Source organism: Pleurodeles waltl, chromosome 6, assembly GCF_031143425.1.
Source record: "Pleurodeles waltl isolate 20211129_DDA chromosome 6, aPleWal1.hap1.20221129, whole genome shotgun sequence".
In the NCBI taxonomy this organism is placed as follows: Eukaryota; Metazoa; Chordata; class Amphibia; order Caudata; family Salamandridae; genus Pleurodeles; species Pleurodeles waltl.
Genome location: NC_090445.1, coordinates 1439801607 through 1439823324, shown reverse-complemented (window position 1 = coordinate 1439823324; position 21718 = coordinate 1439801607). Strand labels below are relative to the sequence as shown.

At 45.3% G+C, this 21718-nt stretch overlaps 1 protein-coding gene across 5 annotated transcripts in view; it reads right to left on the bottom strand.

The window, feature by feature from the left end:
* The window catches only part of ADK (adenosine kinase), a 462265-nt gene that overhangs the window by 182967 nt on the left and 257580 nt on the right, over nucleotides 1-21718 (bottom strand). For all 5 annotated transcript variants that reach the window (XM_069240844.1, XM_069240846.1, XM_069240847.1 and 2 more), the window contains exon 4: nucleotides 20406-20484. In XM_069240844.1, coding sequence (XP_069096945.1) covers nucleotides 20406-20484 — 79 coding nt within the window. The remainder of the gene's footprint in view (nucleotides 1-20405; nucleotides 20485-21718) is intronic.

Below are 21718 nucleotides of genomic sequence, written 5' to 3'. Positions count from 1 at the left end.
TTCCATATTTATTTTTTGTCATCTTATTCATATTCATCTATATTTATTTGTTATTTTGGGAATAAATGAAGTCGGAACTCGTATATTTCCACATTTATTTAATCAATAAATGTGCACTCATACCTTAATGCTTTGAATGGTAGCACATTAAACAGCCAAATAAAATAAGACCGTCTAAACTGTATGAAAATGTTGGCATTATAGCAAAAGCATATTTAGAGATATGCAGTTATTAAAGCAAAGCTCATCCTGTTTTTTAACACCCCGTGCTGTCAACGTGCCCATTTACAGTCCGGGATTTTATGAATGATAACACGGAAAGCAACTTAAAAGAAGCCCAGTGTTCCACACTTTTCTGCTATAAAAAAATATATATATATACAGACAGGAAACATTTTGCTTTATGTCTGTATTTATCTGTAAAAATGGAAAACTGGGGGACTTATTTGTAATACATTACAATGGTTATGGCATAGTGGTAATTGCAATATAGCAGGCCTTGTGGCAACTGCGTTAATACATGGTCAATATTCACTTCTGTGAAGTGAACGCGTAATTGTCAGAGGACTGCTCATCATACAAGTGGGAAGAAAAAGATTGAGGGACAAAATAAAAAGGGAAAGGGAGGTAGATTGGCCATATGCAAAGTGAGTGTCACTGAGATGCTGGGGGTGGCTTACCTTGGTAGTACTAATTGGTCACAGCAAGCCTGCTATAAGACTCTTATATGATGGAACAAGGGCTCTCTGATGTGTGAGACAAGCCAATATGGGATGGTAACCCCCAAGAGAAGCTTTGCTCTAGATTGTGTGGTTATTAACTCAACATACCTTCAGTGAAATATATTTTCTTGCTCTGCGGGATAGCAACACAAGCCATGCTTATTGGTGTATATATGAAGGCCTCTGGCTTCCTTCCTATGTAGGGCCTTGCTTTCAGCTTCTGCCCATTGAAACGGGGCCTTGCTCCAGGCCATCATGGTGGATGGGACTGCAGCCTTCCAGTTAATCGTGATAGTACGCTTAGCTAGGAGAACGGCAGGTTGGCAAAAATGGGATTTTACTTTATCCTTTTTAGAGTGCTTGTACATATCAAAGGTCACTAATATCCATCCAATGGACATGGATGTAGTGGTAATGATGGAAGTTCGTTCCAATAGCTTGGTCCAGTAATTTCCCAGGGCAGCATGTAGAAAAGGTCTGCATGCTCCGAAACAACGAGGACAAATTGGATTGGCCTATGTGAAGTACTTTTTTTTTTTGTTTTTAATCAGGGAGAGGTAAGCCCTGTACGAGATATAATATTACATTAGCTTGAACTTCGCTTTGTGGGATACTGTGAGGATAAGCTATGGGCCGCAGGCATTCTTTATCAGGGAACAAACACCCTATCTACTTCGGTTTCTCATTTGCCAGCAGTGATTAAAGCAATTCATGTGGGGAGTGCAAAAAAGGCTTTATAGAACCAAGTGATGTGCCTACGGCCTAGCCCCACGATGTAAAGAGCCCAAATAAAGAGCGTGTGTTTCTGGTTCAGTGTCTGTTACGGACTCATGGAGACAGAACATTTTGGATGTGACGACGTGTTATAAATTGGCCCTCCTGCATGGCAAAGTGCTTTGCCTGGTCATCAAATGTGTAGAGGTGACCCTCTCCAAACAGATCCCCTAATGTTACGAGGATTGAATTGTGGCAATGCATCAAATCCCTCCATGTTAGAAGGCTGCACGGTCCAGAGAGCCCAAGCAGTGGGATAGGAGGCATGACTGACGTTGCCTGTTTGAAGAGAAACGTAGCCCGGACACATGATATAACAGTTACCCAGAGAATGTGATATGAGTACCAAACTGATGGGCGTTTCTTATCAAGAGCCTTTTGAGTTCCTAAGGGAGGACTTGACACCACAATGTACACTCTCCTCAAGAGAAAGTCCAGCTAGCCAGTGACTTAACCGTTGCAGCTGGGCTGTGAAGAAGAGCTCATAAACTGGAGCCCCCAAATCTCCTGCCTCAACCACAAGACGCACCTTAGTGAGGGTCACTCAATGTGTCTGCCTGTGTGCCAAATGAGTTCACTTAGGAGCTTATCTAGATCATGGAAGAACATACTTGGAAATATTATCGGAAGACTGGCAAACCAGACTAGCAAGCGAGGTAGCATCACTATCTTTGAAAGGACAACACGCACCACAGAAGAAGGGCTTTCTAGAGTACCACGTGAGAAGAGATGGCCAATACTGCTCATTAGGTTTCCATTAATCACGTCCCAACTGGTGTGGTATATTCTGATCTCCAAGTAACAGAAGGTAGTACTTTTCCATTAGAGAGGGGGTGTCCCACAAGCTCCACCTTTCCCCCTCGGAGGCATTTGGTACGAAAGGGAAGACACAGGATTTTAGTGTGTTGACTTTGGGGCAGAGGCTGCAGCACAATCATCTTGAAACTGGGTCATTTCAGGGGTGCTTCCCAGGAGTTCCCTAAGATGGATGAAAAGATCAGCAGCATACAGAGACACAAATATGTCCCAATGTCACACCGCCTCCCTAACCACACCGAGCCCTTAACTACATAGCAAGAGGGACTAGGGGCATCCTTTTCTTGTCCCTCTGCTAACTGAGTAGGGAAGTTGGTTTACCAAAGCGCACTCTCGCTGTGTGGCATGTGTACAGTGTTCTGATTAGCTAGATGGTATGGGTGCCCAAAGCCAAAGTGGTTGAGGACCTCTAAAAGGTAGTCCCACTGGAGGATGTTGAACGCCTTCAAGCGTTATGCTGAGAGGTCCTAACCAAGGCCATGTTTGGGTGGGCTGCTTCGAGGGGCCTATAGAGGCTCCAGAGTTTAAGAGAGGTATTCCTGCTTGGAATTAACGCATTTCGATCCGGGTGAATCAACAGGGGTAATACTGGCACAGTAGGAGATGCTAAGACTTTTCAATGGATCAGAGTTAAGAATGGCAGGATGTGACAGTCCCATATTCTGTCAGGTTCAGAGGCAAAGCCTGCCTTTTCAGGTCAGCCTATTGTATGCTTCAGGGAGACACTTCACACCGTTTTCACAACAATTCAAATGCTAAAAACATGCTGGCAAAAATAAGAGCGCAAATGTAAAGTTAGCCTCAGGAACTTCAGACACGGAAAGGGCAACTTTCTAAAATACCTTTCCTTAATAGGTTTTAGCAATCTGACTGGACCGTTGAATCGGATTTTTAATAACTATTAAAAAACATTTGTTTAATTATTTTTCTAGCGTGACCTATTCCTTAGAAACGGCATTTAGATTCTGCTCTCGTCCTAACTAGTATAATCAGTCTGTCTGTGGCATATCTTTCACAGCATCCGTAGAGGCTTTTGTGTCAAAGATATGAATATTTAAGTTTACAAAGTAGGGAGAAAAAAAAAAAAAATAATAATAATTAAGCTAGATCCCCAAATGTACCAAGATACCAAGCCTCGAAAAAGTTAAAAACGCACTTATCCCTCATCAACTACTTGCAAAGAAAAACAAACATGCTATACTACTCCAGTACTTCATTGTGTCTAAGGGCATATGTACGAACACATTTTCCCATAGACACAGAATGGGTAAAACCCTTTACTACATCTGGCCCTAAGTGCCCCCGTTTCACAAGTGACGCCTTACGCAAGTACAGCCTACGTCAACAATAAGCTGCATTCTGGGATTTGCCTTAACTTTGGAAGTTTATGCACAGAACTCCTGAAAAGTGCTGGTGGTTAAAATACCAGGACTGGAAGGAGTGAAACACTGCCTGTGTTCAATAGGTAGGCAGGGTATTGTGTTTCTCTTGTCATTTATGTGAAGAAATCAGGTGCTGTATGAAATTTGCATTGGAATTAGGCAGTGATTTGTGACGAATAAAGCAGTCACAAATCAACTACTAGGTTCTCAGCATGCAAGTAAAACTCTGAGAAACTGACAAGAGGAAAAAAGAATAAAAAACAGAAAAGCTTTTCTATGAATTATGATAAATCAAAAGTTAAGGAACAGTAGAGATATATGAAGTTTAAAATAAGTCATCATTATCAACCAAACTGAGGGACTTGTGTACCAGTTGGAAAAACAAACTTTCGAGAGATAGCAGGGGAAAACAGCAATGCAGAGCTAGAAATATGAAGAGGCAAAGCTCATAGAAGCCGCTCATAAGGTAAGGGCTATTTTTTAAATCTATGGTAAGGGAAAGCTAAACCTATTCTGATGGTTTAAAACGGTGGCCAATTAGAAAGATCCATGTACTAGGCCCATAATGACTATAGGTCATCCGAAAATGTATGGGCCACCTTTTGCCCTCGGTGGAGGCGTTGGCAGCCATAACACAGAACAAAGCGAATCTTTGAGGAGCACCAAAGCCCCCTTCGCCTTTCCTCTGCAAGTCTTAAATACAGCACAATAGATCATTTTGCATCAAGCACAATCTGTTTTTATAACAGACACCTTATGGTTCGTAAACCGGTTCCCATAAAGGCCAATTACGTTACTTTAAAAAACAAAAATGGGTCGAGGGATACAGAAAATGTATGGACAGGCCCAGTCCCAGAACGAGTACAGACTCGGAGCACCGATAGAAGCGTCTTATGTAACCCGGTATTGCAGCTTCGCAGCTGGAAGAACAGCAACGTCACATTCCGGTAGAGCCTCATAAAACGGGCCAAATCGGTAGAAAAGCCAAGACTGTTATTTCCTCAGATATCAAACTTTACCTAGAGGAATCTGGAGCATTTCCGACAATGCCGATTTAGTCCTATGATTAGAAAAACATTATTCAGCACAGCTCCTTAGACAGAGTTTTAAACGTATATCAAAACGAAATGTAGACATTTCGGGGTCACTAGTGAAGCCAGTCTACTTTTGTCAAAGAATGCTTCGACGCACAACCCCATATGATGGAGGAAAAGGCATCGAGAACGGACAGTGACTCCCTCACTTTGGGTCCCGAAGGCCCGGACCCTCCAGCTGCAGGCCTTGGTCGGATATCCAGACTAACGCACTGTGGGCCTTGGGGACTAGGAGACATGCCCTCGCTGTGGTACACGGAGGCTCGCATCACCCTACTTTATTGTGTGCCTCGGGGGCACACCATCTCGGCAATTCGTGCTATCTAATCGGAATCCCCCACTGTGAGCCTGCCAACAGCCCACCCTATCTTTCTGCAGGCCCCACGAACTTTTACGCCTTTCGGCCTTCAAGGCACATACTCTCGGCCCTTCTTACTGAGGACCTTGTGGGCACATACACAACTCCGTCACTATGGGCTTTGAGGAAACAGTCCGCCCCACCGTAGACCCCAGCAACACGTATCCCAAATACCCCAATGTGGGCCACGAAGGAACACTGCTCACGCCTGGAGGCTCCTTTTGCTTTGGGCCACACCGGCGGCTGACAGTGGCATAACAAAGATCCACGTGGTACGGGGGTGGGGGAAGCTTCAGGGGGGCTCTCAGCACAGTACACTGCACGAGCGGAAGGCCCCTGACTGGTCCAAGGCGAAGGTGCCCCCTACAGGTACTTTACAGGTGGCCCTCAAGTTTAGTTTCGCCAGAGGTGGCTGAGGCAAACCTACAGACATCACAGTCTATGCTGACTGGGCGCCTAGCAGGAACTCAGCTGGACTTTTGTTAAGCAGGCCTCACCGTTTCAGCTTCAGAGCCATCTGCCATTCTATTGCAGACAAACTCTACCGCCTGTGGACACCGCTGCGACTGAGCATTTCATTAAATCAAAAGTGATGCTAAGATGCATCCTTCCTAAAGGTACCTTGAGCTGCAGTTACCTGCCATGTTCACCCGAGCAATACAATCCACCATAGCAGGAATATTTTTAACTAGGCATAACCCCATAGCAGACGAAAAGCCAGGACTCTCAGAAATATGGAAGTATGAGGCAAAATCAAGGAACTGACCAACGTGTCGAAGGTAGTATAAACTTGCGCGTTAGTGACGTTAAAGGGTCATTCTCAGTATGACACAGTTATGTCTTAGAAGATACCAATCCCGCAACGACTCTCTGCAGTTGATTAAAGTATGCAATGATTTTGGCATAACTGCAGCAAGAACGAGTGGAGCAGCAACACAAAGAAAGAAGCCAGTCACAGAACAACTGTACGAGGGTTTGGATTGAGCAGACAGAATTTTGATACATGTCTATAACACATTTGCATTCTGATATACTAGAAATTCACATGCTTCGTAAAACCTGTTTTCTAAAGCAGCAGTTCTTAAACTGGGGTCCCGTGAGCCTACTAAAGGGTGCACGATTGTTTAGAAAATTAAATTTGAGCGATCAATAAAGTTTGTGTGTTAAAAGGTAAAATCAATCAATCAGAGATTTATAAAGCGCGCTACTCACCCGCGAGGATCTCAAGGCGCTAGGGGGGGGGGGGGGGGGGGCAGGGGGGGGAACCGGGGGGGGGGGGGGACGCTGGGAGGATCACTGTTCGAAAAGCCAGGTCTTGAGGCTCTTCCTGAAAAGAAGTAGGTTTTGGGTCTTGCGGAGGTGGGTTGGGAGGGCGTTCCAGGTTTTGGGTGCAAGGTAGGAGAAGGATCTGCCCCCAGTGGTGGTGTGTTTGATGCGGGGGACAGAGGCGAGAGAGAGAGAGGTCGGCTGAGCGGAGGTTTCGTGTGGGGGTGTGGAAGGTGACTCTTTCGTTGAGGTAGGCAGGGCCTGTGTTGTGGAGTGATTTGTGTGCGAGGATGAGGATCTTAAAGGTGATCCTTTTGTCTATGGGTAGCCAGTGGAGGGATTTGAGGTGTGGAGAGATGTGTTCGTGTCGGGGGAGGTCGAGGATGAGTCGTGCTGCTGAGTTCTGGATGCACTGTAGTTTGCGCTTGAGTTTTAGAGTGGTACCAGCGTAGAGGGCGTTTCCGTAATCAAGTCTGCTGCTAATGAGTGCGTGAGTGACAGTCTTTCTGGTCTCTGTGGGGATCCATTTGAATGTTTTTTTCAGTATGCGGAGTGTGTTGAAACATGAGGAGGTGAGAGCGTTGATTTGTTGGGTCATCGAGAAGGAGGAGTCCAGGATGAGGCCGTGGTTGCGTGCGTGGTTGACGGGGGTGGGTACAGGGCCTAGCGTGGTGGGCCACCATGAGGGGTCCCAGGTGTTTGTGTGGGCCAAAGAGGATTATTTCGGTTTTGCTTGAGTTTCAGGTGGCTGGCTGTCATCCATGTGGCAGTGTCGATGAGTGCGTTGTGTAGGTTGGATTTGGCAGTGTTGGGGTTGCGGGTGACGCAGAGGAGGAGTTGAGTGTCATCGGCGTATGAGAGGATGGTGATTCCATGGGGTTTGATGATGTTGGCTAGTGGGGTCATGTATATGTTAAATAGTGTGGGGCTGAGGGAGGAGCCTTGGGGGACTCCGCAGGTGATTTTGGTGGCGGGCGACTGGAAGGGGGGAGGAGGGGTCGGACTTTTTGGGTTCTGTTGGTGAGGAAGGAGGTGAGCCAGTCCAGGGCTTTTTATCTTATCCCTGCGTCGTGAAGGCGTGTGCTGAGTGTGTGGTGGCAGACGGTGTCAAAGGCTGCAGAGAGATCCAGGAGTATGAGTGCTACGGTTTCACCCATGTCGACTCTGGATCTGATTTCGTCGGTGCATGCTAAGAGGGCGGTTTCTGTGCTGTGGTTCTTGCGGAACCCAGATTGGGAGGGGTCGAGTGTGTTGTTTGTCTCGAGGAAGTGGGATAGGCGGGAGTTGACAATTTTTTCCGTAACCTTGGCTGGGAAGGGGAGGAGGGAGATGGGGCGGTAGTTGGAGAGGTAGTCTGGGTTGGCTTTGGTTTTTTTTGGGAGTGCGGTGACTTCTGCGTGTTTCCAGAGGTCTCAGTAGGTGGCGGTTTCGAAGGAGCTGTTGATTGTGGCTCGGAGTATGGGGGCGATGGTGGGGCTGGCTTTGTTGTATATACGGTGGGGGCATGGGTCGGAGGGGGAGCCAGAGTGAATAGAGTTCATAGTGGTTTCAGTTTCTTCGTCGGTGGTGGGGGCCCAGGTGGTGAGTAGGTTGTGTGGTGAGTGTGGTGGGTTTGTGTGAGGGGGGAGTGTGTGGTGCAAAGCTGTTATGCATGTCTAGAAGTTTGCGGTGGAAGTGATCTGAGAGGGAGTCGCACAGGGTTTGTGTGTGCGTGGGGTCAAGGTTGCTGGCCTTGGGTTTGGAGAGCTCTTTGATGATGGTAAAGAGTTCCTTGCTGTTCTGGGAGTTGTTGTCAATGCGTTCCTTGTAGTGTGCTCTTTTGGCGGTGCGTATGAGTTGGTGGTGGATGCGTGTGGTGGTTTTGAGGGTGGTGAAGTTAGTGGTGGTGGGTTCTTGTATCCAGATTTTCTCTGCTTTGCGGCATTTGCTTTTGGATTCGTAGAGTTCAGTGGTGAACCATGGTGCGTTCTTGATGTTTCGGGTAGTGATGTTTTTTCTGAGGGGGGCGAAGTTATTGGCACAGGAGGTGATCCATTCGTTGAGGTTGTGAGCAGCGGTGTTGGGGTCGGTTATGTTGGGGGGGGGGGGCGTTTGCGTCAGTTGGTAGATTAGGTGTTCCGTGGGGATCTTGTCCCACATCCGGTAGGGGGTGGTGTGATGTTGGTGGTGTTTGGGAGGTTTGTTGTAGGAGAAGTGGATGCATTGGTGATCTGTCCATTGGAGTTTGGTGGTGTGGGTGTAGGTGATGTGTTGGCTAGATGTGAAAATTGCGTTGTGTGTCCCCAGCTGAGTGGGTGGGGGCTGTGACCAGTTGTTTGAGTCCTAGGTTTGAAAGGTTGTTTAGGAGGGAAGATGAGTTGTGATCATGAGGGTTTTCTAGGTGGAAGTTGAAGTCGCCGAGGAGTATGTAGTCTGTGGAGTCGCAAAAAGGGGGGTGCTGTCCTGGAGGTCTGTATATGAGTGTGCCTCTGAGGGTGGTGGTGGTGTTGACATGGATGAGGAAGTGCATATGTTCTGCGTTGTTGAGGGTGTTGAGGGTGTTGGTGGTGACCTTGATGGTGTCTCTGTGAAGGATGGCGATGCCGCCTCCTGGCTTGTTGGGGCGATCTCTGCGTTGGAGTTTGTAGCCTTCCGGGGTGGCTATGGCTATGTCTGGCTCGGATGTGGGGTTTGTCCAGGTTTCAGTGAGGAAGACGATGTCGGTGAGTGTGAAGTGATGAGGTCCCAAAGTTCTATGGCATGTTTGTGTAGGGACCGGGTGTTCAGTAGTAGGCAGTAGAGGTGGTTGCAGGTGGTGTGGTTGTTGTGGTGTGTGATAGTGTTTGTGTGGATGTTTGTGGTGTTGTTGAGAGAGGGGGTGGCTGTGGCGTGGGGCGTGTTGGTAGGTGTGGGGATTGTTGTGTGGGGGGTGAAGTGCTTGGTGTTGTGGTGCGGTGCGTCGGGTGTGGAGCAGGAGAAAAGGCAGGTGTGGCAGGAGAAGGGGCCTTGTGTGTGAGTGGGGGTTGTTTGACAGCAGTTGGGGCGGACTCCGGGGTTGAGGGAGAGGAGAGAGTGGGGGTGGTAGTATATGGCACGCTTCCGGCGCGGCCGCGCATCGACCACCATTAAGAGGGGGAGGTAGGAGGGAGGGGCAGCTGGGAGGCGGGAGGGAACGGGAGAGCAAATGGGGGCGGGAGGGGGCGGGGAGTAAACAGAGCAGGGGGATCGCACAAGGGTCTAGATGGCCCGGCGAGGAGGAAAACAGTGGGAGAGGCTGGAAGTACAAGGAAAAATAATGCAGAAAAGTGGCAGAAAGTAAGAGGCTACAGGGAGGATGGAGTTATAAACAGTGGGAGGGCGCAGTCAGAACAACAGGGACGCTAAGAATGGTGGAGCAAAAAGGGAAAATATAAAGTTCAGAAACAGAGGGAAGGCGCAGAGGCACAGAGTAAAAAGCGGAAAGTACAGTGTTCAGAAACAGAGGCACAGAGAGTAAAAAGCGGAAAGTACAGTGTTCAGAAACAGAGGGACAGAGCACTGGGATGGAACTTACCAGCGCTGCTGGGCACCAGGGAAGAGGACTGGGGCTCCGAACTCACGATCGGACGCGTGGGCGGGGGGGATGAGGGAGAGGTGTCGCAGCAAGGTGGAGCGGTCGGCGCAGGGGAGCGAGCTCCGGCCGAAAGGTCAGGGTTCTCTCCCTGAACGTAAATTAAAAAATGCTGAACACTATAAAATTGACAATATTTGAAACTGAAGGCCAAAGTTAAATAAGCATCCTTAGCTTGATTCATAGGAGCAATGTGAGTATATCAAACAGAAGCTTGAATAGATGTTTAATGGCCTTAAGTAACTTACCAGTATGCTCCAACAAAAAGAGAGCATGCACTAAATGCAACGAGCATTTGCAATGCAATGGGTCTTGTGTTTGCTGGAGCTAGAGTTATTACCGTTGTAAATTCCTAATTGGACTTTTCTTGCCACATAAAATGAAAGCGCAAAGTAAAACAATCGTCAAAAGCACGTCAATTCAAAGCGTCACAGCCACCATGAGCGTGACAGTTATTGGCTCCCTGCGTTAATGTCTAGAAAGGATTGCGGCTGGGATGAAGTGAAAACTTGAGGGGCCACCCCAAGCTCTAACAGGAGGAATCGTGAAGTAGGACGAGGCCAACAAAAATGTTCACTTAGTGAGATCGCAAGGGAGGGAACTCAGCACACAAAGGATGGCCATTTAAAAAAAAAATGCACCAAGAAAACTTAAACATTTAAGACAAGCACACCAAAGAATGACTAGCAAGAGTGGAGTGGTTAAAAGCCCACAGAAAGATTACAACAAGCCAAAGCGCTTGCGTGCTCAACCCTAAAAAGGCAAAGCTACAAGCTAAAATCTAGCGTAATGCTTTGACTTTTAGAAATAAAACCAAATATTGAAAAGCTCTGACATACAATTAAAATTAGTTTTATTATCTTGCAAGTAATAAAAAATGCCGTAATTTTGTATTTTGATGCATTTCTGTATTGAGGTTCACACTGCAGAAATTGCTCAGGCGGGGGTCTCTGGCTCCCAGTAGTTTTTCATTGGGGGTCTACAGAAAACAAAACTGACAACCGCTGCTCTAGTGGTCTGATACGTAAAAGTAGCGCAAAAGAATTATTCAAAGAGAAATGGCCCTCTTTGTCTTGAGTAAAACTGAGAAAAGAAATGCGAGCATCGCCTGGAGCCCACAATGTCTTTTCAGTATCTTCGCACACTTTTCTCCAGACGCCTACAATTAAACAAAATATTTGACTTTTTTGCACAGCTCTAATAATGCTTCACAGCTGGTTCAGGCGGCTAAGCACGGAGATAGGGATTTCAAAGGAATCGCCTAAAGCAGCCAAGTTTCCATGCCCCTCAGAACCTCAGATAGCCACATCTCAGATGGGAAGGTAGGTTCCAGAGGCAGCAGGTCTGTATGTTAAGGGATCATCTACCAATTCATTCATACTTAGCAAAGTTTGAGGCTAAAATGGATATGGCACCACGTCAGTGGTTAGTATCTTGGATACTTTTTTTCAAAATGAATACAGTAGTCTTTTCTGATGTATCCAGTACTCGTCTCCTATTCCCTGAAAAGTGTCTCAATCTGCCACCAATGGTGTTGCGTAATAAGGTTTGTCAGTTGCAGGTTGCTCAAACCAAGAATTCGGTCTCACTCCTTCCTCTATAGCACTGCACTTTATGAATTCCTCTTTGGTGCTGTATAATCTATTGCCGTATACAATTATTTGTGGGTATTAGTTTCTACTGATGTCTTGGACTGCATGGTTTTACAAACTGTGGTTCTTTGTTATAGGGTCTTCACAGACTTGTGAAGTCTTTTTTATTCAATGCCCTTGCAGGCCGGTTTACTAAACATTTTTTTTTTTTAAACAAACAAAAGGGACGCTGAAGAAATGCATCTAAGATGTAGACTATGCAGTGTTGAGGCTTTAGCAGTCTCTTCCGTGGATACGCTTCCTTGGTGCAAATTTGCCTTGTGTGGGTGATCTATTAAGTCTGCTTCTTTTTCCTTTGGCAAGACTCACAGTCTTCGCTATTTGATCTCCGGCCTGCACAGGTTCAAACAGTATTGTGCAGTTGGCTGCTCTTAATGTTTGAATCTGCATACACACCTTCCTGCTTCAAGTACTGCTCTTCTTGACACCGTTTTCTGGAGGCGCTTCTTCAAAGGCTGCAGGTTTTGAAGACCATGTTATTGATGTACTGGCAGATTCAGATTCTGGGAGAACCGTGGTAGAAGTAGATTCTTGGTGTGGTGAATAATATTTCTACACTGTTTGAGTTACTGGTACAAAGAAGAGGTTCATGGTAAGTAAGGAAATAAGCCTAAATATTTTAGGAGTGCTTTTTTACTGGGATGTACCCTCAGTGCTTAATTTGTAAATAAACAAGTGCCGGTGCCCAAAGCCCTCCTCTTAAACATGCGGCTGCTGCAATTAAATGTGGCAACAGGGAACACTGAGGCGGTGTAATCCTGAAGCCATCTCGGGCCTCTTCAATCCATATAAAGCGACTCCCTGCCCCTGCAGCTCACTAGCAGCTTTGTACTTTATCCCTGTGTGACGTTTTTTCATTTTTCCCTTCCTCAGTCTTTCTCATATGTGTCTTTTGCTCGCAGCAAATGTTTGAGGCAGAAGAATAAGCCCCGGCACTCAAAAATAAGTGCCGGTGCTCAGCACCGGAAACAACAAGCACAAATTAAGCACTGTGTACCCTACAGGGTGCCCTACAGTTGTGTGACATTAACAAAGTTAATGACGTTAGTTAAAAATGATATTCCTTAAGTCGTGTTTAACGAAGACTGGGATTCAGTACAAAATTTGGTCACATGCAGCTGTCTCTACTGATTGCCAGTTGGGCAGACTCAGAACACCCTTAAACAAGCATCACATGCAAATCTAAAAACAGAACATACTAAACTCAGAGGAGCTCGACCAAACAACAATGTGGACGTTTTACTTGGTCAGGAGACATGTCATGTAAGCATCAATATGTGTTTTTTTCCAGCTGGAAAAATGGAGGACTTCAAGATACTTCACTGCCTGCAAGGATTGCTAGTGCTCTGGATAGATCCATAAGGGGTGAAGACTGGGGGTCATGCACCCTATAATGGCTTAACTTCAGAGTTGTCAAGTGTCTGGACCCTAGAGCGGGCAGAATCCCTTTTTATCACAAAAGACAATCAGGTAGTGTGTATCTAAGTATGCAGTTGAAGCAAATTTTAGTTCAGGTTAGTCTCTGGTAATTTCATTTAATGAATTTATTAGGGGCAATTTAATGTATTTTCGTTTTATTATGCGAGCCAACACCTGTTTCAGCCCCTATGCGGCTTGCAGGCCTGGTACTTTTTAAAGGCTATATATGGAAAATGTCACTTCCCCAGTGTACATCTGTTCGTGGCATGAGACGCTACAGATTCACATGCTGTGCACATCCCGCCATCTAGTGTTGGGCTCAGAGTGTTACAAGTTGTTTTTCTTCGAAGAAGTCTTTTCGAGTCACGAGATCGAGGGACTCCTCCCCTTTTGGCTCCATTGCGCATGAGCGTCGACTCCATCTTAGATTGTTTTCCCCGCAGAGGGTGAGGTAGGAGTTGTGTATATAGTAATAGTGCCCATGCAATGGAATAAGTATGTATGTACATAATGTGACTTAAAGTGATATATTTACAAATGTACAAGTTTAATTTGTTGTCAACTTCTAACGGCTACAGGCTCCCGGGGAGGTGAATCTGCAGCGTCTCATGCCACGAACAGATGTACACTGGGTTAGTGGCATTTTCCGTTCGATGGCATGTGTAGCTGCAGATACACATGCTGTGCATAGACTAGTAAGCAGTTATCTCCCCAAAAGCAGTGGTTTAGCCTGTAGGGGTTGAAGTTGTTTGAAATAATGTTCTTAATACTGCTTGTCCTACTGTGGCTTGTTGTGTTGTTAACACATCCACGCAGTAATGCTTGGTAAATGTATGAGGCGCAGACCATGTGGCTGCCTTACAGATTTCAGTCATTGGTATGTTTCCTAGAAAAGCCATGGTGGCACCTTTCTTTCTAGTGGAGCGTGCCTTTGGTGTTATAGGCAGTTCTCTTTTTGCTTTTATATAACAGGTTTGAATACATTTGACTATCCATCTGGCAATGCCTTGTTTGGATATTGGATTCCCTGTATGAGGTTTTTGGAAAGCAACAAACAATTGTTTTGTTTTGCGAAGTTGTTTGGTTCTATCAATGTAGTACATTAGTGCCCTTTTGCTGTCTAATGTATGTAATGCTCTTTCGGCTACAGAATCTGGTTCTGGAAAGAACACTGGGAGTTCCACTGTTCGATTTAAGGGGAACGGCGAAATGACTTTAGGTAAGAATTTTGGATTTGTGCGTAGAACAACTTTATGTTTGTGTATTTGTATAAAGGGTTCTTGTATGGTAAATGCCTGTATTTCACTTACTCTTCTGAGAGATGTGATGGCTATTAGAAAGGCTACTTTCCATGTTAAGTACTGTATTTCACATGAGTGCATGGGTTCAAATGGTGGACCCATGAGTCGTGTTAATACGATGTTGAGGTTCCACAAAGGAACTGGTGGTGTTCTTGGTGGGATAATCCTTTTTAGACCCTCCATAAATGCTTTTATGACTGGGACTCTGAATAATGAAGTTGAGTGCGTAATTTGCAGATAAGCCGAAATTGCAGTCAGATGTATTTTAATGGATGAGAAAGCTAACTTAGACTTTTGTAAGTGTAGTCGGTAGCTTACGATGTTTTTAGCAGATGCGTGTAATGGTTGAATTTGATTATTATGGCAGTAATAAACAAATCTTTTCCACTTATTTGCGTAGCAATGTCTTGTGGTTGGTTTCCTAGCTTGTTTTATGACCTCCATGCATTCTTGTGTAAGGTTTAGGTGTCCGAATTCTAAGATTTCAGGAGCCAAATTGCTAGATTGAGCGATGCTGGATTCAGGTGTCTGATCTGCTGTTTGTGTTGAGTTAACAGATCTGGTCTGTTTGGTAGTTTGATATGAGGCACTACTGACAGGTCTAGTAGTGTTGTGTACCAAGGTTGTCGTGCCCAAGTTGGTGCTATCAGTATGAGTTTGAGTTTGTTTTGACTCAATTTGTTTACTAGATATGGAAGGAGTGGGAGAGGGGGAAAAGCGTATGCAAATATCCCTGACCAACTCATCCATAACGCATTGCCTTGAGAGTGAGCCTGTGGGTACCTGGATGCGAAGTTTTGGCATTTTGCGTTTTCTTTTGTTGCAAATAGGTCTATTTGCGGTGTTCCCCATCTTTGGAAGTAAGTTTTTAGTATTTGGGGATGAATTTCCCATTCGTGGATCTGTTGGTGATCCCGAGAGAGATTGTCGGCTAACTGATTTTGAATTCCTGGTATGAACTGCGCTATTAGGCGAATGTGGTTGTGAATTGCCCAATGCCATATCTTTTGAGCTAAGAGACACAATTGTGTCGAGTGTGTCCCTCCCTGTTTGTTAAGATAATACATTGTTGTCATGTTGTCTGTTTTGACAAGAATATGTTTGTGGGTTATAAGAGGTTGAAATGCTTTCAACGCTAGAAATACTGCTATTAGTTCTAAGTGATTTATATGAAGCTGTCTCTGCTGAGTGTCCCATTGTCCTTGGATGCTGTGTTGGTTGAGGTGTGCTTCCCACCCTACCACGGAAGCATCCGTTGTGATTACGTATTGAGGCACTGGGTCTTGGAAAGGCCACCCTTTGTTTAAATTTATTGTATTCCACCATTGAAGCGAGGTGTACGTTTGGCGGTCTATCAACACTAGATCTTGAAGTTGACCCTGTGCTTGTGACCATTGTGATGCTAGGCTCTGTTGTAAGGGCCGCATGTGTAATCTTGCGTTTGGGACACTGGCTATGCATGAGGACATCATGCCTAGTAGTTTCATTACAAATTTTACCTGGAACCTTCGGTTTGGGTGCATGGTCTGTATTACGTTTTGGAATGCTTGTACCCTTTGTGGACTTGGAGTGGCAATCCCTTTTTTGTGTTGATTGTTGCTCCTAAGTACTGTTGTATTTGACACGGCTGTAGGTGTGATTTGTTGTAGTTGAGTAAGAACCCTAGCTTGTGAAGGGTTTCTATAACATACTTTGTGTGTTGTGAACACTGTTCTTGCGTATTGGTTTTGATTAACCAATCGTCTAGATACGAGAACACATGTATTTGCTGTCTTCTGATATGGGCTGCCACTACGGTAAGGCATTTTGTAAAAACTCTTGACGCTGTTATTCCGAATGGCAACACTTTAAATTGGTAATGTACTCCTTGGATTACAAACCTTAAGTACTTTCTGTGTGAAGGATGTATGGGTAAATGGAAATACGCATCCTTGAGGTCTAGTGTTGTCATGTAGTCTTGTTGTTTGAGCAATGGGATCACGTCTTGCAGTGTCACCATATGAAAGTGATCTGATTTGATGTAAATTATTAATGTTCTGAGATCTAGGATAGGTCTTAGAGTTTTGTTTTTTTGGGGTATGAGAAAATACAGGGAGTAAACACCCGTTCCTTTCTGATGAATTGTTACTAGTTCTATTGCGTCTTTTTGCAACAACGCTTGGACATCCAGTTGTAATAGATCCATGTGTTGTTTGGACATGTGTTTTCGGTGGGACATTTGGAGGGAATTGTAGAATTCCATGCAATAACCCTGTTGGATAATGGCTAGGACCCACATGTCTGTTATTTCCTCCCAGTTTTGGTAAATATTTGTTAGTCTCCCCCCCCCACCACTGGTGTTGTGTTGGGGATTTGTGACACTGGAGTCACTGTTTATTTTGCGGTGTTTTGGGACTTTGGAACTTCCCTCTAGTTTTAGGGAACTGTCCCCCTCTGTATTGTCCCCGAAAACTTCCCCTCCGATACTGGCTCTGGTATGTGGGCCTTGTTTGTGAGGTTGAGGGGTCTGTGCTCTGTCCCCGAAACCCCCCTCTGAACTGTGTTTTGCGAAATGTGCCTCTGCTCTGTGGGGAGTAGAGTGCGCCCATGGCCTTGGCCGTATGTGTGTCCTTTTTAAGTTTCTCAATAGCAGTGTCCACTTCTGGCCCAAACAACTGCTGTCCGTTGAAATGCATATTCAGCACCGCTTGTTGAATTTCTGGCTTGAATCCTGAGGTGCGTAGCCATGCGTGTCTCCGTATGGTGACTGCTGTATTTACAGTTCTTGCAGCTGTGTCTGCTGCATCCATTGCCGACCATATCTGATTATTAGAGATACTCTGACCCTCTTCCACCACTTGTTGCGCACGCTTTTGGAATTCTTTGGGTAAATGCTCGATGAAGTGTTGCATTTCGTCCCAAGGAGCTCTATCGTATCTCGATAGCAAGGCCTGTGAATTGGCAATGCGCCATTGGTTGGCTGCCTGTGCCGCAACCCTTTTCCCCGCTGCGTTGAACTTGCGACTTTCCTTGTCGGTGGTGGTGCATCTCCCGATGTGTGTGAGTTTGCTCTTTTGCGAGCTGCACCTACTACCACTGAGTCCGGTGTTAATTGCTGCGTGATGTACACAGGGTCTGTTGGTGGTGGTTTGTACTTTTTTTCCACCCTCGGAGTGATGGCCCTGCCTTTCACAGGCTCTTGAAACACTTGTTTGGAGCGTTTCAACATTCCCGGTAACATAGGGAGACTCTGGTACTGACTATGTGTGGACGACAGAGTATTAAACAAAAAGTCATCTTCAATTGGTTCTGCATGCAGGGTGAAATTGTGAAATGCGGCTGCTCTGGACACCACCTGTGTGTATAAGCAGTATTGTCCTCAGGTGGTGATGGCCTCGCTGGGTAGCAGTCGGGACTGTTATCTGATATAGGCGCATCATAAAGATCCCATGCGTCAGGGTCATCTTGGCTCATTCCTGTATGCGTTGGGGATTGCATAACTGGTGGAGTGGCCATTGGTGATTGTTGTGGTGAGCGATGTGGTGACGGTGGCGGAGTTACTTGTCTTGCCACCTTTGCTTGTGGCTGTTTGTCTTTCTCTTGGAATCAAGTTTCCTTTTCATTCGGATTGGAGGGAGAGTTCTTATTCTCCCTGTCTCTTTGAATGTGGAGCCTTCTTTGCGTGTAATCTGGCTCCCCAGCCTCTAGCTCCTGGCCAAATTTGTGTCCTTGCAATTGTGAGGACAGTCCCTGCTCCTCAGTGTATGAACTTGGTTTTGGCTCCGAAGCCGGATGTTTCAGTATCGAAACTTTTTCAACCGTCTTTTTCGGCTCTGAAGACACTGGATTGGCTTCTGGTGTTCCGATTTCGCAGTGCCTATCTATTTCGGTGCCGGTTTCTCGATGCCGAGATTGCTCTAACCCGGTGTCTCGGGGTCGAGCCTTTTCTGTGCCGGTATCTCGACCGGAGGCGGATGACTTCGACACGTGCGTGCCCTTTTTAGGTGCCGTTGGCCAGTCACCTAATTTTCGGGTTAAGCCATGGCCTGGTGGCGTCCCCTGGGCTTTTATGTATTTTCCGTGAGTTTTGGCCAGGGGTGTTCTACTCACGGTTTTCGGCATCTGTTGGGTTTCGCCCGAGTCCGAATCCGCGATGAAGGTTTCCTCTTCCTCCAATTGTTGGTGTCCTGCCGGCGCCGACGCCATCTGAAGTCTTCTTGCTCTCCGGTCTCTTACCGTTTTCATCGACCGAAACGCTCGACAGGCCTCGCAGGTATCCTCTTTGTGTTCGGGAGACAAACACAAATTACAGACCAGATGCTGATCTGTGTAAGGATACTTGTTGTGGCATTCGGGGCAAAAGCGGAATGGGGTCCGTTCCATTAGCCTTGAAGACGCACAAGGTCGGGCAGACCAGGCCCGCTGGGGAATCGAAACCCAGAAGGGTCACAGGAGCTCTTAAAAATTCAGTGTCGATCTGTTTTAACTAACCCGATACCGAACGCAAACAATACTGTCAAATTTTCCGAGATTTAACTAACTTTCCGAACCGAAACACGGAGCGAAGAGGAACACGTCCTAACCCGATGGCGGAAAGAAAACAATCTAAGATGGAGTCGACGCCCATGCGCAATGGAGCTGAAAGGGGAGGAGTCCCTCGATCTCGTGACTCGAAAAGACTTCTTCGAAGAAAAACAACTTGTAACACTCAGAGCCCAACACTAGATGGCGGGATGTGCACAGCATGTGAATCTGCATCTACACATGCCATCGAACAGGAATTTTCAAGAGTTACACTCATATTGATATATACAAAAGTAGTGACAAATATAACAGACATACAAAAATAAACAATACAAGCTACAACTACAACACAATATAAAAACACATTGTGTTTGCTACAACACAATGAAGGTCACAGCAATAAATGGGTCACTTCATTTATTTGAGCAGTCAGCAGAGGAAGGACAGAGGAAGCAGAGATGCTGAAAGATTTATTCACAAAAGGGCTGCAACAACTCAAAAATCAAAGACACTGCATTATCATCGGAGGGTAGTTCTGCCAAACCAGGTTGACTGAACACAATTTAAACCACACCTCCAAACAAAAAAAATGTTAGTCAATATCTTTAAACACAAAGCTGGCATGATGGTTAAGAGCTGAGTGCCTACTGCTAACATGTGTTGCCTGCAGTTCATAAGTTCCAGAATAGCCCATCATTAAGCCATGGTCAATAGGAAGAGTAAAATGAGCAAAATCATTAGCTCCCTAGAGCACCAAGTAACATCAAAAACCTAAACCAATAAATTATTGTGCTCCAAAGTCCCAGAGGCTCGCTTCAGGAAATCACCTGGACAGGCTTTGGAGACATTATAAATATGTGGTCACCAGAAGAAGACTCAAAGCAAGTACCAAATTATAAAATACCACGACTCCCTCTTCGTACACTCTCAAACGCTACACTACATCTGCTGAGCACTACATGCAACAAGAGCCCCATGCCTACATAACAGGTTCCAATTGCACAAACCCACCCGAAAAAAACTTTAAACTTCTTAATTTATCGGGAAAAGACTGAACTGTTTCCGTTCCAGAGGATTACTAAACCACTCAAACTGGAGTTTATAACAGAAGGCAAGTAACCATCACCTAGTCCTTGGACTACATTCCCTTTTGAAGCCCTTTGAAACATGGTCTGCTAGTGTACGCACAGACACAAATAGAATAACGTAGCCTGATGGATAGACGACATGTGGAGTTGTGGGTAGATGGGCCAAGAAAGAACCTGGCGCATCTGCTGTAGATCAGCAGGCCAATCCGAACCCCTGATCTTCCCCTAAGGCCGTTGCAGCTACACATTTGACAATCTTTTCTGTGATGAATTTCCAGTAAGCAAAAGGGTGCTAGCAGTATGGAAGACTGATCTACATCTTCGGTGTTTGCACCCACACACGCTCATAGTATCATTAGTGTATAGGGAATGTGCAGTTCACATGCAGTGCAGAGCAGCAACTACCCTAAAAATGCACTATCACAAAATTTTGCTACAAACCTGTGCCACTTTGACAGAGTTCTGTGTGGAGCCCCCAGCATGGTACTCAACTTTGAACTTTTTCACAAGTTCGTCAAAGCTGTGAAAAGTGGAGAAAACAAAGATTAATGCACAAGTTAAACGACAACAAAAAGCAGGTGCTGCACTTGTCACATCACATACATTCTTATCTACCACATTTAATTTCACTGCAATTGAGCATGGTTACGTCACAGCAATGGAAAGCAAGCTTGGTTTTTCACAGCAGTGATAATGTTGCAACAAATAACCTGATACTGAAAAGCCTCAACCAGATAGTGGACGGTATTTGTTGCATTAACGCTGAGATAATACTCATAAATCTTCTTTCAAGTCATTTATTTGGAAAGTAATAACGATAGAGCCTGACTCCATCCAACTCCGTCTCCTCCCGTTGCCTCCTTCAACCGTACTCCCCTCCAAATGTTCTCACCTCCACAGTCACATTCCATCACGTTATACACATTCTAAACGCCCTCTCGCTCACACGATTCTACCATGTAACACATCCCCCCTCTTCATAGGAACACAAATAGATTGTTTACTGTAAAACTATGTTGATTAGTAGGCATTTACCGATGGAACTATGATTACTAGCATAACACTATACAGACTAAAACCATGAAAATTAGAATTACATAAAACTACATACAGATTACCACGCATACAATACATTCATAATCTTTTTGCCTTTTAGATCTGAATCTTCTCCGACCATATTTACTGACATCAGTGTGAGCTCTCAAACCTCCATCCTTATTGCTGGATGATTGAACAGCAACACTAATTCCTGGTCTTTGCCGTATGGTCTTCTGACTCCTGTTCCCTTGCGGAGTCATGTTCTCTTGCATATCTCTTTTCTTATCCAACCTTTGTATTTCTTGTGTCCTACTATTAATCATTTCATCCCTCAACCAAGTATTATCCTGCGCCCTATCTATTTTCTCACCTGTATATGGTGCAACTCTACTTACATGCCATACTCTTCCATCACTAAGTAACACAGAGTTGCACTAAATGTCTTTAACCATTAGTGGTGGATAGAATGTTCCTTCTCCTTTACCTTTAAAACCAGGAACCTTCACTCTAACAAAATCTCCTGCACATACTTATACTACTTTGCATTTGTGTTTTGCATCATACATTTCCTTAGTATGCTTCTGTTTGATGCTTATATTTTTCTTGACCACATCTGGGGACCAATCACTTCTTCTAGACCTAACCATCCAACCAACACTATCCTTACCTAACGGAATTCTAACCCTCATTATTTCAAAAGGACTATGTCTTGTAAT